This window comes from Eulemur rufifrons, chromosome 20, assembly GCF_041146395.1.
Source record: "Eulemur rufifrons isolate Redbay chromosome 20, OSU_ERuf_1, whole genome shotgun sequence".
Lineage (NCBI taxonomy): Eukaryota > Metazoa > Chordata > Mammalia > Primates > Lemuridae > Eulemur > Eulemur rufifrons.
The window spans coordinates 27,170,774-27,195,197 of NC_091002.1; the positions used below are offsets into that span (position 1 = coordinate 27,170,774).

The 24,424-nt window shown below is 54.4% G+C and overlaps 1 protein-coding gene and 1 non-coding gene across 5 annotated transcripts in view; both read left to right on the forward strand.

Annotated features, from left to right (window-relative positions):
* The window catches only part of LOC138400923 (tyrosine-protein phosphatase non-receptor type substrate 1-like), a 41,556-nt gene extending 22,466 nt beyond the window's left edge, over nucleotides 1-19,090 (forward strand). For 3 of the 4 annotated variants that reach the window (XM_069496086.1, XM_069496089.1, XM_069496088.1), the window contains exons 4-9: nucleotides 2,548-2,865; nucleotides 3,451-3,783; nucleotides 5,993-6,106; nucleotides 9,139-9,163; nucleotides 15,462-15,513; nucleotides 18,004-19,090. In XM_069496086.1, the coding sequence (XP_069352187.1) occupies nucleotides 2,548-2,865; nucleotides 3,451-3,783; nucleotides 5,993-6,106; nucleotides 9,139-9,163; nucleotides 15,462-15,513; nucleotides 18,004-18,258 (1,097 nt within the window). In that variant the 3' untranslated portion in view covers nucleotides 18,259-19,090. The remainder of the gene's footprint in view (nucleotides 1-2,547; nucleotides 2,866-3,450; nucleotides 3,784-5,992; nucleotides 6,107-9,138; nucleotides 9,164-15,461; nucleotides 15,514-18,003) is intronic. The other variant, XM_069496090.1, reaches the window with a different exon arrangement.
* Nucleotides 19,091-23,875: 4,785 nt separating this feature from the next.
* Nucleotides 23,876-24,021, forward strand: LOC138401323 (small nucleolar RNA SNORA12). Its single transcript, XR_011236481.1, has one exon. It is a non-coding gene; the product is annotated as a small nucleolar RNA SNORA12 (small nucleolar RNA).
* The last annotated feature ends 403 nt before the right edge of the window (nucleotides 24,022-24,424 follow it).

Below are 24,424 nucleotides of genomic sequence, written 5' to 3' on the forward strand. Positions count from 1 at the left end.
GGGCCACACCCCAGCTCTGCCACCTCCAGGCCTGTGACCTCAGACGAGGCCCTGCACCACAGTGGGGCTCGTGTCCTCACCTGTGGATGACAACAGCGGCCCCACAGAGCAGGAGCAGGGACCGAATGAGTCACATCCGTCAAGTGCTTAGAGCAGCGCCCGGCGAGCAGTAAATGTTCAGTGACTGTGCGCCTCGTTACGCCGAAGCCCTGAGACCTGGGACAGGTCCCCTCCTCTCCAGGCCTCACGTATAAATGGGGCTGGGGTGTAGTCGGGTGGCTGTCACCCTTGGCTGCTCTTTAGAATCATCCGGGAAACTCTGAACCGAGAAAAATCCCCAGACCCAGGCTCTACCCTAGAAATTCCAATTTAATTGGTCCGGCAGGGGCCTGGGCATCTGACGTTTTTAATGACTCCAGAGATTCTAACACACAGCCAGGGCTGAGGACCCCTGAGAGAGGCCCTGAGGTCGCAGAGGACAAGCTGGGTCCCCCTTCCCTGAAAAGATGGTCTTCTATGGTGCCAGGTGGGAGAACAGCTCTTCCAGGTGTGGGGGCTTCAGAACAGCACGTGCTGGAGCAGCTCTTTGGAGGCCACTGTGGCTTGGGCAGGACCCCCCGTGGAGCAGGCCTCGGCCCAGGGAGGGAGGCCCGGACGAGTCCTGCTCAGATCCAGCCTCGGTGTGGGGAACCTGCCCATCTTGGAAATGCTCGTGTCTACACAGGCGCTGGATTCCCAGCACATGCTCCTGGTTCAGCCCCAGAACCCTCCCTGCCGGGACACAGCAAGATGTCCCTGAGGACTCTGCTCCCTCCTCCCTCCAAAATGCGTCCAGCTTGTGTCCATGGCTCCTCTGGAGGGAGACGCCTGGGATCCTGTCTGTGTTTGGAGAGCCAGTTCGCCAGCCTTGTTTCCTGAGGGGATTGTTCAGGAAAGGGGGGAGACTCGTCATTCGCTGGTTTCTGTCCTGCCATCGTTGGGGTTTTCGTGGCAGCTGCAGGGAGCAGGGCTTGGGACTTTTCTTGGTGTTTCCGCTCTGCTTTGTTCTGCTGCCTAAAGAATAAATGTGTAGTTTCAGAACCAGTGGTGACCGGATCTCGTGATAACAGTCACAGGTGTTCTTTATTAAGCACCTACTATATGCCAGGCTCTGTGTTTGCATTTGTCCTCACTCATCTCACCAGGGTGGGGTTTTTATCCACTTTGGGCCCTTGGCCAGCCGGGCTCCTCTCTGAGTGTCGTCCTAAAGGGGCTCAGACGGGGACCTCACAGGGATGGGGGAGGATCACAGAGCTGGGGGCACAGAAGGGACAGCCAGTGTCAGGCCCCCGAGGAGAACTGATTACAGCCTCCTATCCCTTTGGGGACATCGGGCTACTGTGTCCTGATGATGTGACTTCCTCAAGTGACACCCTCTTTGCTGTGCCCTCAAAATGTTTGATGGATGTTAGGGAGCAAGTTAATGTTTACAAATGCAAATATGTGTAATATGCGCTTCCTGGTGACGCTGTAGAAGGTGCAGGGTGACGCTGTAGAAGGTGCAGGGTGAGAGTTAGCAATTTGGAGACACTCTGAGGACCTGTCCACGGGGAGAAACTGCCCTGGTTGTTCTGAGTCACCCGTCTGTGGGCTTTCAGGACAGGAAGTGCTTCTGCCTGCTTAGGTTTCTTGATTCCGTGTCTATTGTAATTAGTTAACAGTTCAGAAATTAAACACCTTCGACTTTCTCAGCACTCCACAATCTTTGTTTTCCACCTAAAACTGACCCAAAAGAAGACCACGGGGTTAGAAAAGTATCCCTTTGCCCTCTCCCTTTCAAATTCAGGACATGGCACAGATAGACCCTTCTGGAATATTTGTGGAAAGAATGAAAAATATAGACTAAATTCATAAATGCCTTAAGGGAGAGCTCTGCATATATGTGAAGTTCGGGTTAAAGATAGCTCTGTGGTTACTTTTGTGAAGCATCTTCTGTGTTTGATCCGAAGCAAAACTGCTTCCGTTGCCTCAGTTAATCCTCCCTGCACCCGGGGAAGAAGGAATGCTGGTGTCCCATTTTACAGATGAGGAGCTGGATGTGCCAGGCCACCCCTCTTGTCGGCTGGCCAGCCTGGTGCCAGCTCTCACGGCAGTGCCACTCTGCCACTTGTTCCCTGCACTGACGTCTATAACCGCTCTCTCTGGGGTTGGCAAGGTGTCCAGGGGAGGCCGGCTAGGAACAGTTAATACCAAGGGTGAGACCAATCAATAATCTTGTTCCCGTGCTGAGAGGGGTGGAATCACCCAGTGCAGAGAGAAGGGCTTTGAACTCAGGCCTGGAATTCCCTCTGGGCCCTGCCCCTACTCACTGTCTGGCCCAGGCTGGTCTCCCCCCTCTGGGAGCCTTTGCCTCCTGCTGTGTAAAATGAGGATAAGGACACCACCCCCCCCAGCATTATCAGAAGGACTAAACCATATTGTCTGTGAAGATCTTTGACAGTGTCACATTCTTATCATTCGTGATGGTCGTTGCAATCATGTCTCCTGTTTGTAAATGCTCCTTTTTAGCCAAACCCTCTGTCCCTGTGGTGACGGGCCCTGCGGCAAGGGCCACAGCTGACCAGACGGTGAACTTCACCTGCGAGTCCCGTGGCTTCTCCCCACGAGACATCACCCTGAAGTGGTTCAAAAATGGCAATGAGCTCTCAGACTTCCAGACCAGCGTGGACCCTGCAGGAAAAAGCACCTCCTACAGCATACACAGCACAGCCAGGGTGGCGCTGAACCGTGGGGACGTGCACTCTCAGGTCATCTGCGAGGTGGCCCACGACACCTTGCAGGGGGCCCCTCTCCGTGGGACTGCCAACTTGTCTGAGACCATCCGAGGTAGAGGACCCCCACGCCCAGCCCCAGCCCACACCTGGCCACCAAGCCCGCTCCTCCCCCAGCTTTTGCTCCAGGGCTTAAACTGCCTGGAGTCTAATTCCTAACTGTGCCGCCCACCTACTATGTGCCTAGATGTGCCGCTATCCTAGTCTCATTCTGATGGCACCTGCCCGGTGAACACCCACCATGTGCCAAGCACTGTGCCTGGTGGGTTTGTTTAGTTCACCAATAGCAGCTGCAGTTGCTGAGCACCCACTGTGAGCCAGGCCCCACGTGCTTGGCAATTTCATCTATTTTGCTACAGTTATGACATTGTGACTGCCTGTCAGGGCTGTGCTTGTTGATTTCGTTCATTATTACCCTAGTAGGTGCTGCCAGTCCTTGAACACCTACTGTGTGCCCAGCATTGAACTTAGTACGTTCATTCATATGCAAAGAGCACCTTCAGTGTTTGAGCACCTGCTGCATGCCTAGCACTGTCCTGGGTGATGCCCTGGCCCTGGTGGTGGGAGCTAAGTTATCCGGCCCGTCCTCTGTGGTCTGCCTGTGCCATAAGGTCAGAGCTTCTGCCCTGTGCTGTTTCAGTTCCGCCCACCTTGGAGGTTACTCAACAGCCCACGATGGCAGGGAGCCCGGTGAACGTCACCTGCCAGGTGACAAGGTTCTACCCCCAGAGCCTACAGCTGACCTGGTTGGAGAACGGAAACGTGTCCCGAACAGAAAAGGCCTCGACCCCCGTAGAGAACAAGGATGGGACCTACAGCTGGACCAGCTGGCTCCCGGTGAACTCGTCTGCCCACAGGGAGGACGTGAAGCTCACCTGCCAGGTGGAGCATGACGGGCAGCCGCCGGTCAGCAGAAGCCACGTCCTGGTGGTCTCCACCCACCAGAAGGAGCAGGGTGCAGGTGACACCCCTGGTGAGACCTCCACTGTAGCTGACCCAGCTCTTTTTAAATTTTATCTCAATTTTATCCTCTTTTAAATGTTAAAAGTAGTCTGTGTGCTTACTATAGAATAATCTGGAAGTCTATAAACATAAAGCAGAATTTTAAAGTCAGATCAATTCCCCCAAATTCCACACCCCACCAGTCACCACTGGTAAGAGTTTGGTGCCCATGTTGGTATAGCTTTTGACGTAAATATATATTACGTGAGGCGAGAAGGGAGGGAGGGAGATGACCTGTTCACGCCTCTTGCCTTCTTCACCTGACAGTCATTATGCCCCTGTCCCTTGTCAGCCCACCCCTCCTCCCTCCTTTCTGACTCTGCCTGGTTTCCCCAGCTGCCACTGGGAGTGGGGGTGGGGCAGTCCGGGTGTTTGCAGCCTGTCTCAACTACAGTCAGTACTGCAGTGAAGGCCGGGCACGGTGGCTCACGCCTGTAATCCCAGCACTTTGGGAGGCCAGGGCGGGAGGATCACATGAAACCGGGAGTTCAAGACTAGCCTAGGAAACACAGCAAGATCCTGTCTCTACCAAAAATTTAAAAAATTAGCCGGGCATGGTGGTGCGTGCCTCTAGTCCCAGCTACTTGGGAGGCTGAGGCAGGAGGATCACTTAAGCCCAGGAGTTTGAGGTTGCTGTGAGCTATGATCATGCCACTGCACTCCAGCCTGAGTGCCAGAGTGAGACCCTGTCTGAACAAAACAAAAACATTAACAGCAGAAATACTGGAAGGGGCAACCGTGTGCGTATTCCATCCCACAAGCAACTATTTCTGTGGGTGGGACCGTCTCCCAAGGAGGTTTTCTAGGCCAAAGCACATACTCATTTACGGTGAAAATAACACTGCTCTCTCCTGAGAGCACGAGGTGGCATTTCCTCAGCCCCTCCAGTGTGTTGTCAGGGTATATCTCTTCTTTCTTCAAACGGTGGCCCCTAGTTGGCATTCACTGCCACCATGGAGTGTTCCATCACCTGTCATCAGCGTGGCTGGTGCCTTGTACATACTAGAAACCCTTGAATGGATTTGAACAGAGGGTACTTCTTCCCTTGGTGTACCCTCAGGGCGGCTCTAAAGAAGCCTTGGGACCGTGTCTGAGTGGCCCTTTGACTTCTCTGATGCTGGGTTTTCACGGGCCATGCATCGCATCAGGAGACAGGACGTGTGGATTTCCACTCTGGCTTTGTCGCACACTTGCTGTGTGACTTGGCGCAAGTCAGTGCCCCTCTCTGGGCCTCCGCCTGTTTGTGGCAGTGTTTAAGGAGATGAGCGTTGTGAGCCCTCAGCTCTGAGTCTCAGCTGGTAGGGCCACGACGGTCTTGTCCAGCATCGTCACTTCCGGGCCTGGCACCCAGCAGACAGTCAGTAAATACTTTGAGAGAGGATGAAAGCATTGGTTGTCTGGCTGGTTGGCTGTTTAGTTAGTTAGGTGATCCTCAGAGCGAGTCAGTGGGGTAGAGATTACTGTTGGCCCCAGTAACAGAAGAGGATGGCAGGGTGTGGGGGGAGGTTTAAGTGACTTGTCCAAGATCACACAGCTGGTCAGGGGCGTTGATTTGAACCCACATTTCAGCCCCTAACTAACACTGTGCTGTAGTCTAGGAGCCCCTACCTGTGCCCTGGGCCAGCACTAGGTGTGCTGGTTCAGGGCTCCTGTGCTGACTCCTGAGCTCAGCGTGCACGGCTCATGTCCCGGGCACAGATCAGGGGTCAGTCCCTGAGCTCTGCAGAGCCTGGCAGCGGCCGGCACGTCCACCGCTCCTCACTGTCCCTCCTTGCCCCACCCCTGTCCGACACCCAGTTGCTGATTCAGAGTTTCAGATGGATCTGTGCTGCTCTTGTGGCTGCTCTGTGGTTCACTGCAGATGAGAAGGAACGTGTTTCTCTTCCTCAGGAGAGAGATTTCTGCTCACATCCTGCAGCTGGGCTTCCTCTGTGGCTGTCAGCAGCAAGGATTTTCCCTCCTGGCGCCACAGCGTGGCTTCTGTGCTGCTTGTGGAGGGCCCTCGGGGGCAAGTGTGTGCAGACCCATGCGTGTGCCCGTGGGGCTCGAGACATCCGAGGAGGCCCAGCCAGATGTTCTCGGTTAATGATGCCTGCTCAGTGGTGAAAAGGCGCGGTGGGTTTTGGTTTTCTGTGTTCTTAATCTGCATACGTGAAGCCGCTGTTCCGTGTGGTCCCCAGGCGTGTCTAACAATAAGGACTGGAGCATCTACATCGTGGTGAGCATCGTGTGCGCCTTGCTGGTGGCTCTGCTGATTGCGGCCCTCTACCTCTTCCGGATCAGACAGAATAAAGGTGGGCACCTTCCCTTCCTTCTCCCCAAGCGTTTGCCCCTTGACTGCCCTTCTCAGGGGGAGAGGCCAGCAGGAGCTTTGGCCTCAGTAGCTTAAACTTAGGGACATCGGTGACTTCCAGTAGCAAGAGGTTCAGAGGTAGCGGTGCCGGGGCTGGGACAGCAGCTTCATCACATTGGAATCTGGGTGTGTCACTCCTTGGCATTTCTCTTGTGGTTATAAGACAGTCATCACTGCGCCAGACCCCGTGTCCTCCCAGGGCCAGTGCTCAGCAGGGAAGCAGGGGACCTGCCAGGGTGGCACGAGGGAACTTGGGGACCCTGCTTACCGGTCTCAGGGAGGAAACTGTCCTTCCCAGGAGCCACCTGGCAAGTCTGCCTTCCTCTTACACGCCCGGGTCATGTGCCAGCGCCGGACAGGACTCTGGAGCAAAGGGATGATGACACACCTGCCTCCAAGGCGGGAGGGTTGAGTGGGCGACTGCATGGACGATGTTAGGAAAGTACCTGGCGCACTACCAGCGCTCAGTGACTGTCAGCTCCTGTCGCCAGTACTGTATGTGAGCCAGAAACATGAGCCACCTCCCTGGGAGGTCCCCGTCACGGGGGCACGGTGTGCGTAACCTTTGACTGCACAGCATGAGGGCACAGGTTCAAACCCAAGACACATGGCCCCTTGTTTGTGTGCGTGCATTGTGTGTGTGTGTGTGTATGTATATCTGTGTGTGTTGGGGGGCCAAGGAGGTGTTGCTATGACAAGGACTCAGGCTTTGATGTCAGACAAACCTGGGTTTCAGACCCTTGATGGATACTCTAAACAATCAGTTTGGCCTCCACGAGCCTCGGTTCCTCATCTATAAAATGGGTATAGCAATGCCTATCTTGGAGAATAGTTATGAGACCCGGATAAGCTCATGTGAAATAGCAGGTCTGATAACATTCTAGGACCTCAATAAATACGTATTCTCTTTTCCACTCTTGGAAGAGAAAATTTTCAGCTGGTATTTCTGAAACCGTTTTTACTATAAGCAATAGAAATACAGTTCACGCCTCAACCCAACACACACACACACACACACACACGCACGCACGCACATGCACACACGCACCTTTATATATAAAATTGAAACACTGGTATTTTCTTTTTCATCATAGTCTATTCTGTTTTCTATTCAAAATGCTGGTTGTGAGCCGCTGTGAGCCACAGCCTGCAAAGTGCTATCCTGAGCTGCCCTCCTGCAGCCGGGTGCCCAGCTGAGCTCGGACAGGCGTGTCGTGCGGCAGCCTCACATCCCTTCTGTGCTGCCTCCCCCTCTGCCCTCAAGTCTCCTCCTCGCTGGGCTGGCTGCAGGGACTCTGCTGGGAGGTGCTGGCCGCAAGCTCCCATCCGGGAGGGCTGGTGTCTGGCCCTGGCTCTCCAGACCTGCAGGTTGTCCCACCAGGAGAGCTACCCAATGGCTCCCCTAAAGGTCTTGCAGAGCCCTACAAAGGAAGGCCCTTCCTTAGGGTGGGAATCAGGTCCCTTGCCCAAGGGTGACAAGCCAGCCTATGGGCTGTGGGGTGGAGGGTTCATGGTGGCTGTTAGTGAACTCTCAGCCCTGGGCACCAAGCCAGGCCCTGGCTCATGTGAGCTCACTGCTGTGGGGTCAGGTGCTGCAGAGGAGGAGTGGGGTTTGGAGAAGCTGCTCACGCTGGTGAAGGCCGCCCAGCCTGAGTGGCAGGTCTGTGTGCAGAGCCCAGCTCCCAAGCACAGGCTTCAGGACAGGGACAGCTAGCACTCACTCGGCAATTCTGACACTGCTCACAGGGATTTACCTGTAGTAACACAGTCATCCTCACCACAGACCTCGTGGGTGATATTATTAACTCCATTTTACAGATGTGGAGACTGAGCCTTGGAAAAGTTACAAAGCTTGCTCAGGGTCTGAAAGTTAGTAGATGGTAGGGCCCAGATTCAAACCCAGGCACCACATTCAGGGCCACTCTGTAGGTCACTTCCCTCCACCCTAATCGGATGCCCCTTCTCCCGCTCTGGGCCCTGGAGGGGTCCTGCCATCCTCCACCTCTCAGGACTCACAGTGCAAGGTCCTGATTCCTGCTCAGCACGTACCAGCTGTGTGAGCCAAGCTCACAGGGTCCCTTGGGCATAAAGTGGGAGCGATGGGTGTCCTGTCTCTGGCTGCCCAGAGACGACTTATGTCCAGCACTTTGTACCCTTGTCGGCCTCCACTCAGACATCAGATTCGGAGCTGCAGCCTCCCGGCTGGCCCAGGCTCAGCCCAGCTCACCTGAAGACCCGGTACCTGCCCAGGCACTGAGCGTTAACCTGGCAGCGAGAATCCTCACGCCACAGCAGCCTCCTGCCTATAACTGTGCATGTTGCTTTTTAATTAGAATTTTACAGCAAAATGGGAGTCAATGGCTGCTGAACCCTGGAGGCTTCTCTGTGGGTTGCCCCATATCACAGGTTTAAAACCTCTGAACCAGAGGAACGCTTTCTTTCCTCCCGAGATCCTTTTTTGGAAAGTGGTGATGTAAATATATAGATGTTCAGCCCAACCCTGCAAGAAGCTCAGAGAGGGCAATGGACCCACCCAGGGTCACACAGCGAGTGAGTTGGTGGCAAACCGGGGGTTCACACCTGATCCCCGACTCTCATCCCTGCTAGAATCTGTTCTCCACAGTGCAGGACCCAGACTGGAGGGTCTCCGCGGAGGTTTGTGTTTGAATGAAGGTGAGGCCCAGACAGAGGCAGGGCAGCTCGTCCCTCCCAGGCTAAAGGCTCCTTTTGGACCCTTGGCAATTCCCGGAAGTAGGAAAGCAGGAAGGCCTAGCCTGCCCCTCAGGGGCTCCCTTGATGGGAGAGAATGGACCACCCCACTGCATGGGTGTGGGGGGTTCCTGTGGTTCCAAGGATCTGATTTCATTAATTCCTCCCCACATCCCTGGAGCCAAACCTTTGCCCCCCAGAGAGTTACGTAAGAAAACTGTGCTTCTGCCTAAACAACTGGCTTTTGTTTCTTTTCTCTTTCAGCCAAGGGTTCCACTTCTTCTACCAGGTAAGTGTATCAGGGGCCCAGGATGCTTTTGCAGTTGGCATTTGGTTGTTTGTCAGCCCTGAAGCTGCATCGTGCAGTCCACGCCCACTGACCCTCGTGTGCCAGTCAGCCTTTCTAGTTCTTTCCAGACCGACTCACGCCAGGTTTGTTTTTAATCACTGTCCCACAGGAGGGGTCTCGGTGCACAAGGGCACTGATTTCTTGCCTGCTGTCCACAGACAGCGAGGCCCCCGTCTAATCCCCTGTGGTCTGTGGCAGAGACCTCCCGTGAGCTCTGTCCTCACGACATCCTGCGCACAGCTCCAGATGCGTGCTCCCAGATCCAAGCTGTGTACTTTGCTCTTTCCTATGTTTGGTAAATATTTATGAGTACCTTGTTGCGGCGCGGCCCTGGGAATGCCGGGGTCAGTAGCAGAGAATCTGTGCCCTCCCGAAGCTCACAGCTGGTCAGAGGCTCAGCGATGACATTACATCACAGCCGGTATGTCACTTTGCGGTGATCTGCTGCTGAATCCCTACTGTGTGGGTCCGCTGGTGACACAGCAGCGCACAGGAATCAGCCGAGGTCTTCATGGGTCTCAGACGCCAGTGAGGGAAGCAGGGAGCTGGCATTGAACCATCCGTAGTGACACCTCCTACGCAGCCAGGGGGTGGAGGTGAATGAGGGTGGGCGGCTGTCTTAGGCAGAGGAAGGGGCTGCCCCTGAAGAGGAGATGTGAGCAGGGACCTGAAGCCGGGGGCTGTGGCGGGAGGAGCAGGCAGGGCAAAGGGCCTGAGGCAGGATGTGCACAAAGGAACGGAGGAGGCCTGTGCGCCGGGCTAGATGGAAGGAGGGGAGGGTGGGAGACAGGTCAGGGAGGCGCAGGTCCTCACTCCCTTTGTAGAAGCCCAGGCAGCCAGATGTGTCACGAATCTTTTAGCAAAAAGGCTTTTTCAGCTTTTAGGAAGCCTCTGATGTTCACCCCCAGCAGAGCAGGGGCAGCACCCCAGCATCTGCCATGTGAATGTACCTGCGTGGGACGTGTGGACATGCGTACTAAGGGGGATAAATAAATAAAGCTATAAATAGCTTCGTGTTGGTTCGGGTCAGGTTTTGCCACCAAATGGGTTGTGTCAATCTCTCCATCTTTTTTAGTGCTGTCTGGATTTCAGAATCACCCAGTGGGGACAGAGGACCTGGAGTGGGGCCAGTGGTCTGGGGCTGTGGCTGTCAGAGGCACTCGGGCTTTTGCCCACAGTGGGATGGTGAGATACAGGACATACGTGACCTGACTTTTGTTTGAAAGTGTCACCCTGGCTGCGTGTGGAGCCCAGGCTGTAGGAGGTGAGGGTGGAGGCAGAGAGGCCGGTGTGGAGGCTACTGCAGCTGTCCAAGCAGGAGAGGATGGTGGCCTGGGCCAAGGTGAGGGGGTGGGCTGAGAGAGAGTCAGATTCTGGATGTCTTTTAAAGGTAGAGCCAAGAGGACTTGCAGATGGATTGGATTTAAAGTCAAGGACAACCTTAAGGTTGTGGGCAGTGGGGTGCTGTGTCCTGAGTTGGGGGACGTAAGGGATGATTGCAGTGATGTTGCAAATACTAGGCAGAGCGGGTGCACATAGCGGGATCATGTCCCCTGCCAGAAGGGGCTCCAGGAAGCATCCGGTGCCCCTCTCTTGCCCAGCGGCCGGGTCTGAGCCCTGCCCAGCCTCCAGGCCTCCTCCTCAGGCCGAGCCGCCGCTCCCGCAGGACAAGGCTCTTCACTGCCTCCCCGGGAGACGTGTTTCCCTGTAGTCACGCCTGTGCCTGTCACACTCCCACACCTCGCACACTCTTCCAAGGACAAGATTCGCTTCCATCCTTCGCCAAAAAACCTTCGGTGGCTCCCTGGGGCCCTCAAGATAAAGTCCGAATGCCTATCCCCTGCTGACTTGAACAGTTTCACTTCCGGCCACCCCCTGTCCTCGCATATGGTGGCTCAGCCACACTGTGTTCCCTTCCGCCCTCCTCCTCGCTGCTCTCCCTTCTCCTCGCCCTCGTGCACTGGCCTCTCCCCTGTGAGGTGCTCCCCACCCCTGCTCACGTACCACCGAGGGTCCCATAGCTCCAGGGCAGTGGGCACAGTGGGCTCTGTGAACGGCACCCCCTGGAGTTGTGCAACATGACAGCTAGACTGGGCCCCCTCCTTCACCTGGGCACCCCTGGCTCTTCCTTCTGAGCTCAAGCAGGCATCACCTCAATGGTTAGGGGACTTCTTGTGAGCCCACCTGGTGTGTTCAAGGTGTCTCTGCACCTGTCCCCATTTTATAATTCACCGCTCTTAGGGCATGTGTCCCTCATGTTCACTGCTAGTAGCTGCTGCACTTGGCACCGCGCCTGGGTTGGAACGGGTGCTCGGTAGGGTGTGTTGGATGAACGAATGATGAATGCCGTCCCAGACCGCTGCAGTGCTCCCCAGCCCCTTCCTTCTCTGAATCCCTGAAACACTTCCTCTCAGTGGCTACATAGCCCCAAATCTAGAAAGATCTGCTTTTTTGTTTTGTTTTTGTCTCTGTGTTTTTCTTTTTTTTCATTGCTCCTATCTCCCCAATTAGACAATGAGTTTCTGGAAGAAAAGGGTGTTGTCAGCAATAATAATGACAGCAGCAGCAGCAGCAGCCACCATTTATTGAGCACTTACTGTGCTCCTGGCACGGGCTGCGCCTTTGCATATGTTAGCCCATTTGTGATTTTAACTACTGCAAAATCCCCGTGGTTTATTTACTATCTCTGGTTTCTAGAATGGTGGTTCTCAAACTCGAGTGTGGCGCAGAAGCCCCGGAGGGCTTTTTAAAGCGCATTGCTGGGCCCCACCCTCGGTGCCTCTGTTGCAGAATTTGTATTACTAACAAGTTCTCAGGAGGCGCTGATGCGGTTCTTCCCCAGCCACACTTTGAGAACCCCTGTTCTGGGAGGTTATTACTGTCCCTGTCGTATGGTTGAGGAAACTGAGGCTCAGAGAAGTCGTATGACATTCCCAAGGTCCCGCAGCTAGAAAGTTTGGGAACTACGACCCCAGCCTCGGTTTCTCCGGCACCGACGCTGGCCCTCTTCCTCACTGCTCACAGCAAGCGCTTCTTGCTACCTATTTCTTCTTCCCCAGAGAAGCCAACCGTTTTCTGCCTGTTTCTTATTTTTCCAGCGTGAGCCTACCGAGGGAGCCATGAGATCACTGCTCCCTTTCATCTCTCTAAACCAGAGCAATAGCTAGTGAGTGGTGGTGGTGGTGGTTTCCCACGCAGCGGCCGGCTTCAGCCTCGGCTGGCTGGGATCAGACACTTTGCAGAGGACGTCGGTGCGGGCAACAGCCGGGCACCTCGGGGAGGCCTCGAGGGGGGAGGCCGCCACTTTGAGCTCAAAGGCTTTTCAGGTTGCAGGCCCGGTGGAGGGATTGGCTCTTTCTAACTCCCTGGGTTAGGAATGTACAGGCAGAACATTGTCTCTAATCTTCCCCAGCTCAGACAAGAGAAAAATGTGTCTGTGCTCCCTTAATTGGGCACTGGGGTTCATTCTGTCGGCCATTTGTTCACTTGTCAGACGTTCACTGCATTTATTCTTGGAATATTTAGGGCTTTCCCTGCTTTCATTTATTCATCGGGACTGAGCCCAGCTCGGTGCTGGGCTTTGAGCTGGGGGCTGCAGAGGGGAGCAGGGACACAGCCGTGGTCTCATGGCACTTGTGAGCCAATAGGAGAGATTCCTTCCTTCCTTCCTTCATTCAACACATACACACGGACTGCGGGCGATGCACCCCTCCAGGAGTAGGTGTTGGGGTCTCTGCGGTGAATGAGACCAGCCCAGCCCAGCTCCTCCTCGCACGGTCTGGTCTGCCGGGGAGACTGGTCGCTGAAGAAGCTGGAAGGTTAAGGACCCATGTGACACGGGGCTGAGTAAACAAAGCAGAGCCGGGTAAGGGATGGAGCAGAGCGGGGAGGCGGTGTGGGGCCATCAGGGGGGCTCATCTTAGAGGGTGACGTTTAGAAGATGGATGAGAAGGTTCCAGCCATGGAGGTACCTGGGGCAAGAGTAGACCAGACAGAGGAAACAGCCAGTGCCAAGACTGCAAGGCAGGAGCAGCGGGACATGTTCGTAGAAGCTGGAGGACGGAGTGTGGGCAGGAGAGGGACGGAGACTGGAGCAGTCGGCGGGGCAGAGCACGGAGCCTCGCCAGCTGGGATCCAGAGATGGATCTCGCCGTGTGGTGAGAAGGGGTTGAGTGTTCTGAGCAGAAAAGTAATGTGCCATCGTTCACGCATTCTAAATGTGGAGACTGCAGTGCAGCGGGGCAGGAATAGAGGGGCCGGGAGACCGGGGAGGAGGCTCTTCACGCGTCTGGAGAGCCCGATGGTGGAGGGGACGCGGTGGCTGGGTTGGATGGATATTGTGGAGGTGGAGCCCACGAGCCTTGCGGTGGGTTAGACGAGGGTAGTGAAGGAGGAGAGGACAAGGGTGACTCCCACGTCTCCAGCCTGGCAGAGCTGTTCGCTGAGACAGGAAAGACCAGGGAGGGACATGAAAAAAGCAGGTAACTGGTTACAGTCTGAAATACTGCTTTGAGAGAGACGAACCCAGTGTTGAGTTTGGGGGTTCAGTGAAGGTTTCTCTGGGAAAGGGATATTTAAAATAGCATCTGAGGGAAGAGAAGGAGTGAAGCAGATGAAGAGGCAGGAAGGACTGGGTGTGCAAAGGCCCTGCGGCAGACTGGCATTCATTCCAAGTCACTTTGTGAGCACCTGTAAGTGCCCATGGGGTGAGGAAGCACGGCAGACAGACAGACAGCACTATACACCAGACATGCAAATATGCAGGGACGTCTGAGATTGCCACAGAGGGGCAGCCCAGCCAGCCCAGCACTGTTGGAGAGGCATTCCCAGGCAGGTGACACCGTAGTTGAGTCTTGAAGGAGACACGAAAGTTAACCAAGAGAAAAAGTGGTCAAGGGAGTCATTCATGGCTGTTGAAGCATGAAGTGGCCCCCCTGAAATATGTGGCGGGTGGCTGAGTGGGTACATGAGGGCAGGGGAGTGAATGAGCCAGACCACGTGGGGCTCTGAGCAGGGTGATAAGTTGGACTTGAACCAGACAGCCAGTGGGGAGCCCCAGAAGGGCTGGAAGCCGGTGGGGTGTGGCTGGATCTGTGTGATATCCCCTAGCAGACGTGTCCCTGCTCCTGGAGGGTTGTTTCTGCAGCCACGTGGGGCTTGCCACTGCCCCAGAACTGCTTGTTGAGCCAAGCACTCGTGCCAAATCCATTAATAATCCAATGAGCAGTCCAAGCCCCATTGCTCATTTCTGACAGTATCCAGGCTGACGTCCCCAGCGTTGCCAGCTTGGGAATTTACACAGCTCCTGCCCAACCGGTGGCTCCGGTTTGCTCCTCACCTTATCCCTGCCCTCCGGTGAGCCAAGCCTGGCCTCCAAGGACAGAGTCAAGTGCATGAACAACTTCTTTGATTAACCAGGACACCCTTGGTCTTTCCCTTCTCTATTACTAATGATGATACATAGATGTTCACAACACAGAACATTTGGAGACTATGAGAAGCTAAAACGAAGAAAAAATACCATGCAGAGACCACCGTGGTTAGCATTTTGCGGTGTTTCCTTTCAGTGTTACCCACACATTTTTCATAATTGAGATAATTCCACAGAGAATTCCGCTTTTTCACTTATCGTTTTAATGCAATCATTTCTAATTTTAAAAAAATACCGTCTTATAAACCTTTTCAATCTTTATCTGTGGATTTATCCCAATTTCCTTAACCACTCCCAACTGGCAGAGCCCTAACATGTAAACCTCCCTCCCCCATCTCACCCGTGATAAATGCCTTTGTGTTTAAAGCTGTTTCTATATTTTGAATTCCTCCAAAAGAAGTGCAAGTATGAGTCAAAGGATGAGAACACCTTCCAAGCTTTAGATTTTGCCAGCTGCTTCCCAAAAGGTTGTACTGGTTTCCCTCTCCCACCAGCAACACATGAGAGTGCCAGTTAGTTTCACCAAACCTCCCCCAGCACCGAGTATTATAATTTTTAAAGATCCTTGCCAGTAGAGTAGGTTAAAAGAAAAAAAAGAAAAAAGATAGTACATTGTTTAAAATTCCTTTTTAGTGAGCTTGACCCCTTTGTCCAAACATTTGATAAGCAGCTGTGTTTCTGTTATGAACCGTTCACCCATGTCCTTTACCCATGTAGGAAGTGGGACCTAAATGTTATGCTTATCAATTTGCATGAGCGTTTGAGATAGTGAGGGTATTTTTATCTGTGTGTCTCTTTCCTTTTTAGGTTGCATGAGCCCGAGAAGAATGCCAGAGAAATAACCCAGGTACAGTCCTTGGTGAGACGCCCTTCCTGGGAATCTCCATGCTGTGATTTCCTTGCATCCACCGGAATTGCAGATCCGGATCTAAATTAAGACTCCTTGCGGGGAGGGGAGGGGTGTGGAGGATCTTGCATTCCTAACTTCCCCCGTGTCCCCAGTGCTGCCCGTGGCACAACTCTGGGGGGCGCTCTGTTATAATATGTCCTATGTCAGTGGTGCCCTGGAGCCAAGCTGCAGCCTCCCTCGGTGTGGACCGTCCCTTCCTGCCTCCGTGCATTTGCCCAGGCCAGTCCCCTCCCCCAGACGCACCCCAGCCCACTCCCACCTCCTCCCTGCATCCGGCTCTTACAGAGAGGACCAGCCCAGCGCAGCCTGCCGGCGGGTGGGGGTGGAGGTGTGCCTCGCTTGCCTTTGCTGATGAGTGAGAAGACCCTGTGACCCCGTGTCATTAATGACCTCACGCCAGGGCACACTCCCTTGAGCTGGTGATTTCTGGTCGACGTTGCCGAGGCAATTTTGCAAGCAACGTGGTTTCGGAGAAAACTAGCCCCGCTTATCATCGGCCGACACTGTCAGACCTCGGAGGCAGAGGGCTCCTCAGCGTCTTGTAACAAGACAGGCCTTGCTCTGAACCCAGAACGAGCAAGTGCCAGCTGTCCTTGACATTCCCCGGGCCATTGTCATCATTTTAGATGTCATCTGTTGAAGGAGTCGGGCTGGTGATGGTATTTGTGGGCCAAAACGCCTCGGTCTGCTGCCCTGACCCACGGGGCACCCCGGCAGCCCTGGGCACGAGCTCAGGTTGTAATTAGGAAAAACAAAACAATCTCCAATCATGGGAGAGGGAGGCCTTCTCCTTAGTCATTTTACGTCTGGACTTCCTTCTGGAATCTTCTGGGGGAAAGAGGATGGTGAGAGGAATGGGTCACTGAAACCTGCACGAAATTCACATTCAGCAAAGACCGACCTCGCGCCCACCGTGTGCCCCGCAGTGGGCAGGACAGTCAGGACCCTGCTCCTGTGGAGCCGGCGGTTGTGCCTCAGTTTCCCAGTGCCAGGGCCCAGTCCCCGCCTGGGAGGGAGTCACAGCCTGTCGACGTGGGCTCCCGGACAGGAGCGAGTGGGCGCACCCCGGGCTCGGGACAGAGGAGCCGTGTCCTGAGAGCACAGCCTCCGGGTCCAGCAGACTGGACTTGCCACCTGGGTGACGTTGACCAAATCGTTAACCTCCCTCGGTCTCAGTTTCTTCACCCGTAAAACGGAATCAATAATCCTTCCCAAGCAGGGTTGTCGTAAGGCCTGAATGGGGTGACCTGTGTGATCACGTGGTGCGCGTGGGCCCCGAGAGCTGAGACCAGCAGTTACTATCTTGCAGCAACTAGAAGCAGTGGCAGTCGGGGGTAGCTCCACGCCGAGCACAGAGGGAGCAAAGTTTATGATTCACGATGGGCAATTCCAAGGCAGCACTGGCAGGTGACAAGATTAACACATGGGAGGTGTTCGGGTTTGCTAAGTGATTGATGATTGCTGGCATTCATTGAACACAAAAGCTCCATGTGTGCCAGGCTCTGTTCTAGGTGTTTTGCCTCGATAATCTCATTTGATCCTCTCGGCAGCCCTGGCAACGGATACTATTATTATCCCCACTTTACAGACGGGGAAACCGAGGCTCAGAGAGGTTAAGTGAATTTCCCAAAGTCCCTCAGCTAGAGAAGGCAGAACCATATTTCAACTCAGGCCTTCTGACTCCAGAACATTCACCACCACGCTGACCGGTGGTCTCGTTCTCGCACAGCCCCTGTTCTCTGTCTCCCAGTGCCCAGCTCCACCCTGAGCGAGGCTGGCCTTGTTGCCATCCACTCTGCCATTCATTCAACACGGGTCAAGCTGCTTCTGTGCCAGCCTTGGTATTTGCATCGTAACAAATGCCCAGGGAATATCTGTTGAGTAAACTAGTAAATGCAGGGAGGTTCCCACTCACGGGGACAGCAGCATTGACTCAGGCCCCCAGAGGGACACAGTCCTGGGTGGTGGGCACTGTGCTGGGAAAGGAGGGGCTGAGGAGGCGCAGAGAAGGAGCCCTGGGGTCAGCCAGGAGAGTGGAGGGCAGGGGAGGGCCTTGGGGGAGGCCACGCTCAAGCTGAAAGTTACAGGGTGGGCTGGGGTTCGATACAAGAAGGGGCTGGACACTGCAGAGATGGATGTGGGAGAGGGGCGAGACCTGCAGGTGGTTCAGGCTGGGTAGAGGCAGGAGCAGGAGGAGGGACACTGAAGTGAAGCTGTAAGGTGACCACACTGCAGTTCAGAAGGACCCCGCAGGCATGAGGGGGAAGGTGGACCGGAAAGGGTAGGGCTGGAGGCAAGTGGCTTTGGCAGGAGAAGAGGGGACCCGAATTAGGGCTGAGCCAGTACGGGCCACGAGGAGACAGAAGCATCCAGACCTGGTACCCAGTTCTGGTGAGCAGGCTGGGGGGCCCAGAATGACCTTCTCTCCATCTCTTTTAGATCCAGGACACAAATGACATCACCTATGCAGACCTGAACCTGCCCAAGGGGAAGAAGTCTGCCCCCCGGGCCGCTGAGCCCAACAACCACACAGAGTACGCCAGCATTCAGACCAGCCCGCCGCCCGCGCCGGAGGACACCCTCACCTACGCCGACCTGGACATGGTCCACCTCAACCGGACCCCCAAGCAGCCGGCCCCCAAGCCCGAGCCGTCCTACTCGGAGTATGCCAGCGTCCAGGTCCAGAGGAAGTAAAGGGGACCGCAGCCGGCTCTAGGGCCCGTCCCCACGGGCTTTGTTGTCCCACGTGGAGCAGCCGTGGTGAGGACAGCCAGCCCAGTTCCCGGAGGGCCGGGGCGGCGCAGGCCCTGGGACCAGGGTGAGGGCGGCTCTCCAGCACTTCCAGGGCAGCCTTGGCCCCCTCATTGCCACACATCTGGAGGCTGACGTCGCCAAACCAGCTGGGGAACCACCCTGGGAATTGGCCAGAGCCGCCTGGGGTCCAAGAACTCTTGTGCCTCTTTCCATCAACACGTGGGTCTTGGAGACCCTTGACTGCCTCCTTGATGCTCCAAAGCCTGATCTTCCAGGGTGAGGAGGAGAAAACCGCACCTCCCACCACCACCGCCATCACCACCCAACTGGGGCTTTTGGGGAAAGTTTTCCCTTTAGACTGAACTGCCCCATCCACAGAGAAGCTGGAAAAAAACTCTGGAACCCACATCCCGTGACTTGGTGAGGTTGCTGCCAACGGTCCTCGCCTCCCCTATCCCTGGGCTCAAGAGCCACAGCCCTGGAGGAGGAGGGGACCCTCCAAGGACAACCCCTCCCCCCAGAGGACCTGGCGACAAAACCCTCCTCTTCCTCGGGCCCCCCATGACTCCCTGGGGCCCGACTGTGACGCTCCACCTGGACCCGCCTCTCCTTTCTAGACCCGAGCTTGCTCCCTCCAGCTAGCACTAAGCAACATCTCGCTGTGGACGCCTGTAAATTATTGAGAAATGTGAAACGTGCAATCTTGAAACTGAGGTGTTAGAAAACTCGATCTGTGGTGTTTTCGTTTCGTTTTTTTCTTAAAACAACAGCAGCATTATCTTGGCTCTGTCACGTGTCGAAGTACATGGTTGGGTCTTGTGAAGTCTGAGGTTTAGCGGTTTGTTGTCCTGGAGGAATTTTCTTACAGCAGAAACTAAATTCCTCCTAGTCCCAGAGCCCTGAGGACGGGCAAGAAGGATCCGTGTGGCTGCTCTCTGGAGACACTCAGCCTCCGTGTTGGGACTGCTGTGGCCATGTTCTCAGACGAGCCGCGTGGCTGGTTCTTCTGCCTTCCGTGACCCCACTGTGGTAAGTCCATCCTGCCCGGGGCTTCTCTAGGCTGCCTCGTGTCCAGACCTAATGCCTCAGTCTGCTCATCTGTAAAGTGGGGAGAGTAAAGGTGCCACCCCTCCCCACCACTTCTCACAAGCACTTTAGGGACGTACAGAGGCCACTGAGCCTGGCCATTTGCCCCACCCCTTAGCGACTGCCCCCTTCCAGATCCTTGAAGGAGGAATCTTCCATTTCTGCTCTCAAACCCCATCGGGATCAAACTGGAATGAATCAAAGACAGGCAGGAGGGTGGCACAGCTGTGAAGCCAGGGCCCACCCACCCTCTGTCCCTCCATCCCAAGAGGATGGGCAGAGGCTGTGACCCACTCACCCTTTGATCCCCACCCTTCCAATTGGGTGTGAGGGCCTGGCTGGGCCCAGGGCAGGCAGATGTTGCGAGCCCTGTTTATTCACTCTTAATATATGACTCTTAGGGTTGAGGTGTGTGTGACCCCCCGGCCATGGGATGCCCTAGGGGTTCTTGGCTCAGGCTGTAGAAGTGACATGCTGAGCCATCTTGCCCATTCCTGGAGTTCCTGCAGGTGGAACTTTGGAGCTCAGCAGAGACCCAGCTCTCTGGGGGATGGTGACTTGGTGTTTTCCATGATGGCATCCAGGAAGGAGCTGAGCCAACAGACCATGTGGACAGCTTTGGCCCTGTGAGCCAGAGCTCTTCTGGCATCTGGGAGCCACAGTGGCCGTGGCCACCTGGCTCGGGCTGTTTCCAAATTCCAAAAGATTGGCTTATAAACCTTCCTCCTCTCTTCTGCTCAGAGACAGCACACGCGTGTGCACCCACATGCACGCACACCTGTATACACGCATACAGAATTTTAAAAGAATGTTTTCTTGGTGCCATTTGAATTTAATTTTATTTTAATTCTTGGAGGGGGAAAATAAGGGAATGAGGCCACGGAAGACATATAGCTTTAGCTTCAGCCTGGCAACCTGGAGATTCCCCATACCTTGTGTATCGAACCCCAGGGAAAGGAAGAGGTTGAACCAACCCTGTGGAAGGAGTGTGGTTTCAGGAGTTTATTTTAAGACTGCTGGGAAGGAAACAGGCCCCATTTTGTATATAGTTGCAACTTAAACTTTTTGGCTTGCAAACTATTTTTGTAATAAAGATTTCTGGGTAATAACGACTCCTTCAGGTGTTGAGTGTCCTTGTCTTTGTGAGCGGCATGTCCTCGGGGCTCCTCAGGGGCTGGCGTCCACCTGTCCCCAGGCTCAGGGCTTCAAAACGGTCTGCAGCATGTGGTCCTCCCACTTAGGTTTTACAGACATAAAACTTCTGTTTTCCCGGGCTCTCAAGAAGTTTATGTAAGGTTGGGACAAAAGTCCAGACAGACAACCAGGTTTGGATCCTGTCTCTGCCACTTTGCAGCTGTGGGCATTTGGACAACTCGCCTCTCTGAGGCTTGGGCCCCTCAGCTGCCCAAGGGTGGGCAGTAATACCCCCGTGAGGGTCCCTGGGGGACTGAAGGAGGTAACAGGCACTGAGGCCAGGCCTGGCATGGGCAGGCCCTCACTAAGAGTTGGGTCTTTCCTTCCTGCCCTGGCCCTGCCAGCTGGGTCTGGTGGCCCCTCCCACCACTGGGGTCTTGGACATCTGGTTCCTTCCGGAGCGTCACTTTCCTCCTCCACCAAATGCAGAAATCTAGTGCTTGTCCTGTAATATCCTTGCCAGATGACTCAAGTCAAGTGCTGGGATATAGTAGGTGTTTAATAAATGTTAGTTTCTTTACCCTCCCTCCATTAGCTTATTAATGATACTGGTGATAATTATGTAATAAAGTTAATGTATTAATATAATAGTAATATTTAGTGGTTACTATGTGTCAGCATTTTACGTTAACTCCTTTCAATCTTATAATTTGATGAGGTCAGTAATGTTATTAACCCCCTTTTATAGACAAGGCACAGAGAGGTGGTATGACTCACACAGCATCACACAGCTATGTTGCCCCGAGTAGAGTCAGTGGCATCATCATAGCTCACAGCAACCTCAAGCTCCTGGGCTCAAGAGATCCTCCTGCCTCAGCCTCCCGAGTAGCTGGGACTACAGCACACCATGATGCCCGGCAAATTTTTGTATTTTTAGTAAAGACGGGGGTGTGGGGGGGGGTCTCTTTCTTGCTAAGGCTGATCTCGAACTCCTGAGCTTAAGCGATACCTCCCACCTCGGCCTCCAGAGTGCTGGGATTACAGGCGTGAGCCATTATGCCTGACCTTTATTGTGGTTAATTTTGCAATCAAGTGCTCAACACATGATGTTATTTACTCACTGGTTAGGCATCAGGCACTGAAGTCAGATAGGGGGAGTTTGAGTCTTAGTAACATCCATAACAACCACCATATGACATAGGAACTTTTATTCTCTGTGTTTTGCAGCTGAGGAAACCGAGGCACAGAGAAGTCATTTCTGCATTGTCCCATGGCAGTGCCAGGGCTCGAAGCCAGGGAGTCTGACTCTTTCCCACCACACTGTGCTTCTTGCCTCGTTTAATTCTCATAACTATCAGAGGGCCGAGGTTGTGCCCATTATGCAGAGAAGGAACAATGAGGCTCCACAAGTGCGTGTGATGTGGCCAGTGTCACACAGTGAATCTTTAGTCAAGTTGACCCTTGAACTCAGATCCACAAGCCCACTGGGGGTCATCCCTGCACCCCTGGCCTGATCCATGTGATCAGGGAGCAGGGGGCGCTCAGAGAGGTCGCCTGCCTCACAAGCCAGGACCTTGGCTGTGGCTGTGACCGAGCACTCAGCAGGCTCCTGGCCCTCGGCCTGCGTTCAGCTCTCCACCTCCCTTGGGCCCAACCCGTGAACTATGTGCAGCGCTTGCAGGACTGGGTGTTCACGGCACGGATCCAGGCCGAGTGGGTGGGGAAATGCCTTTCGTTTTCTGGGAAGGTGGCGGATGACGGACTGCGTGTCCGGGCAAGGAGACTCGGGGGAGGTGTTTCAGGCAGCACCTGGGCCTCGCTTCTCCACGGCTCAGATCTCCAGGGCTGGACGTTGGCAGGCGAGACGAAAGTTGATGGGAGCTAAGTGGCCCTTTCTCTGCCCGCCAGGAAATCAGTCAAGCATTTGGCATTTATCGGGCACCTCCTCGGGGGTCCTTGTGATGCAAAGGAGAAGGATCAGACTTCCTCCCTCCATGAGGACCAGCCCAAGGCCCCTGCCTTCTGCCTGAAGCTCTTGCCCATTTTACATGATAATCGGGAAAACCTTCACCTGGCCTTCCGAGATCTGCATGCCCAACCGGAAAAGCCCCTGGGGCTTCTAGCACATTTCTAGCCGCCAAGGTTTGAATGGGGGTTATGTATTCAGTTTTTACATAGGCACATACTACATGTCAGGCAGTCCTAAACTCTGTACAAACATTCACTTATCTGATATCAATTCATTTCATCCTCTTAACAAACCTATAAGGTGGGTAGTATGATTATCCCCCATTTCCTAAAGAAATGGAAACAGAGATTGAGCATCTTGCTCCAAGGCCGCCATCCGGGAAGTGATGCCACTGTGGGTGTGGCCCAGTGGGCCCTGGCTGGGCGTGATGGGAGGCTGGGGCTGCTGGAGGGACAGTGGGGGTGTTCAGGACGCACTAGACTCTGTCGGTAGCCAGGAAGCACAGCACAGTCTCACCACCAAAGCATCAGAGCGTCAGAGCAGAACCGTCACCTGCCTGGTCACCTCCCCAGGGCTCAGCCTGCCACTGCTGGGGTCCCCAGCATCCTTTATTCAGCATGGCGCTGTGCCTGACCAGGGTCTTGGTTTGTTTTCTGAATATAGGATGATGACATCGAAGATGCTTTTTAAAAAGACGTGAGTCCCAGATATTCAAAAACAGGCAAAACCTTGGCAACGAGTCCGAAGAGCTGCTGCCTTGGAGGGAGGGCCAGGAGCGGACTGGGGCGCGAACGTTCTGTGTCTCCCCAAGCGGTGGTTACCTGAGGGTTCGCGTGTGTAAAACCTGGAGCTGTACACTGAACTCGTGTGCATTTCCCTGGACATGTCATATCTCGAATCTCTGAAAAGACGGTGCCCCGTTCTCCCCGCCGCCCCAACCTTTGATGCCTGCCCCAGTTCGACAGTTTTTCAAAGATGGCGTCAATGCCTTATCTTTGCTCCCTGAACGCACCCCAGGTGAGGGGCGCAAGGAGTGTTGTTAATTTGAAAGACAGCATCCCAGGGACCAAAATAGCACATGAAAGGGTGAAAGAAAAGATGCCAAACTGGGCCCGAGAACAAGGACAGCTACAAGGATAAGCCATTATCTGTCATCACTTCGTCTCCCGGGACTCCCTTAGTCACTCTCCGTTCCCCCCTGACCCGGGTCATCAGAGGCAGCCGCACCACAGAGTCCTTGCCCTGCGACCTTGGGCACACGGATTCGCCTGTGAGCCTCCATGTTCTCACCTGGGAAATGGGGGTAGCAGTGGTCTTCACCCCTGGGGCTCCAGTGAGGGTCATGAGAGAAGAGACTTAAGGCTCTTTGATTGTGGTGGTTTCCTTTCTGGTACATTTGTTAAGTTTTCAAATGGGCCTAACTCTGCCACGTATATTATACCAGAGCTGGCAAAGGCTGGACGACAGAGATCGCTCTTAAGCCTTTTCTGCATCAGAGATGGGCTCGCCCACGTGCAGGCTGTAAGTTTAACTCCTTACACGCAGGCTGGCACAGCTTGTCTGGCCTGAGGACAGTCTGTGCCGAGGGGTCTCTCTCCGCCCTGTGATGGATTTGAGGGGAAAAAAAGGAAAAACAAAAAAAAGACACTTGGCAAGCAGTGTGGTGCAGACAGCAGTCACTGCACACAAACATACATGCACTCACGTACACAATGACATACACACATTCACACCCAGTCACACATTCACACACATTCACTCACATGCATTCATACCCACACACACATAGTCACACTCTCATAGCTTCACACACACACACATTCACACCCACTCACATTCACACCCACACACACATTCACACACTCTCACATACACCTTCACTCACACCCACACTCACATTCATTCACACTTACACAC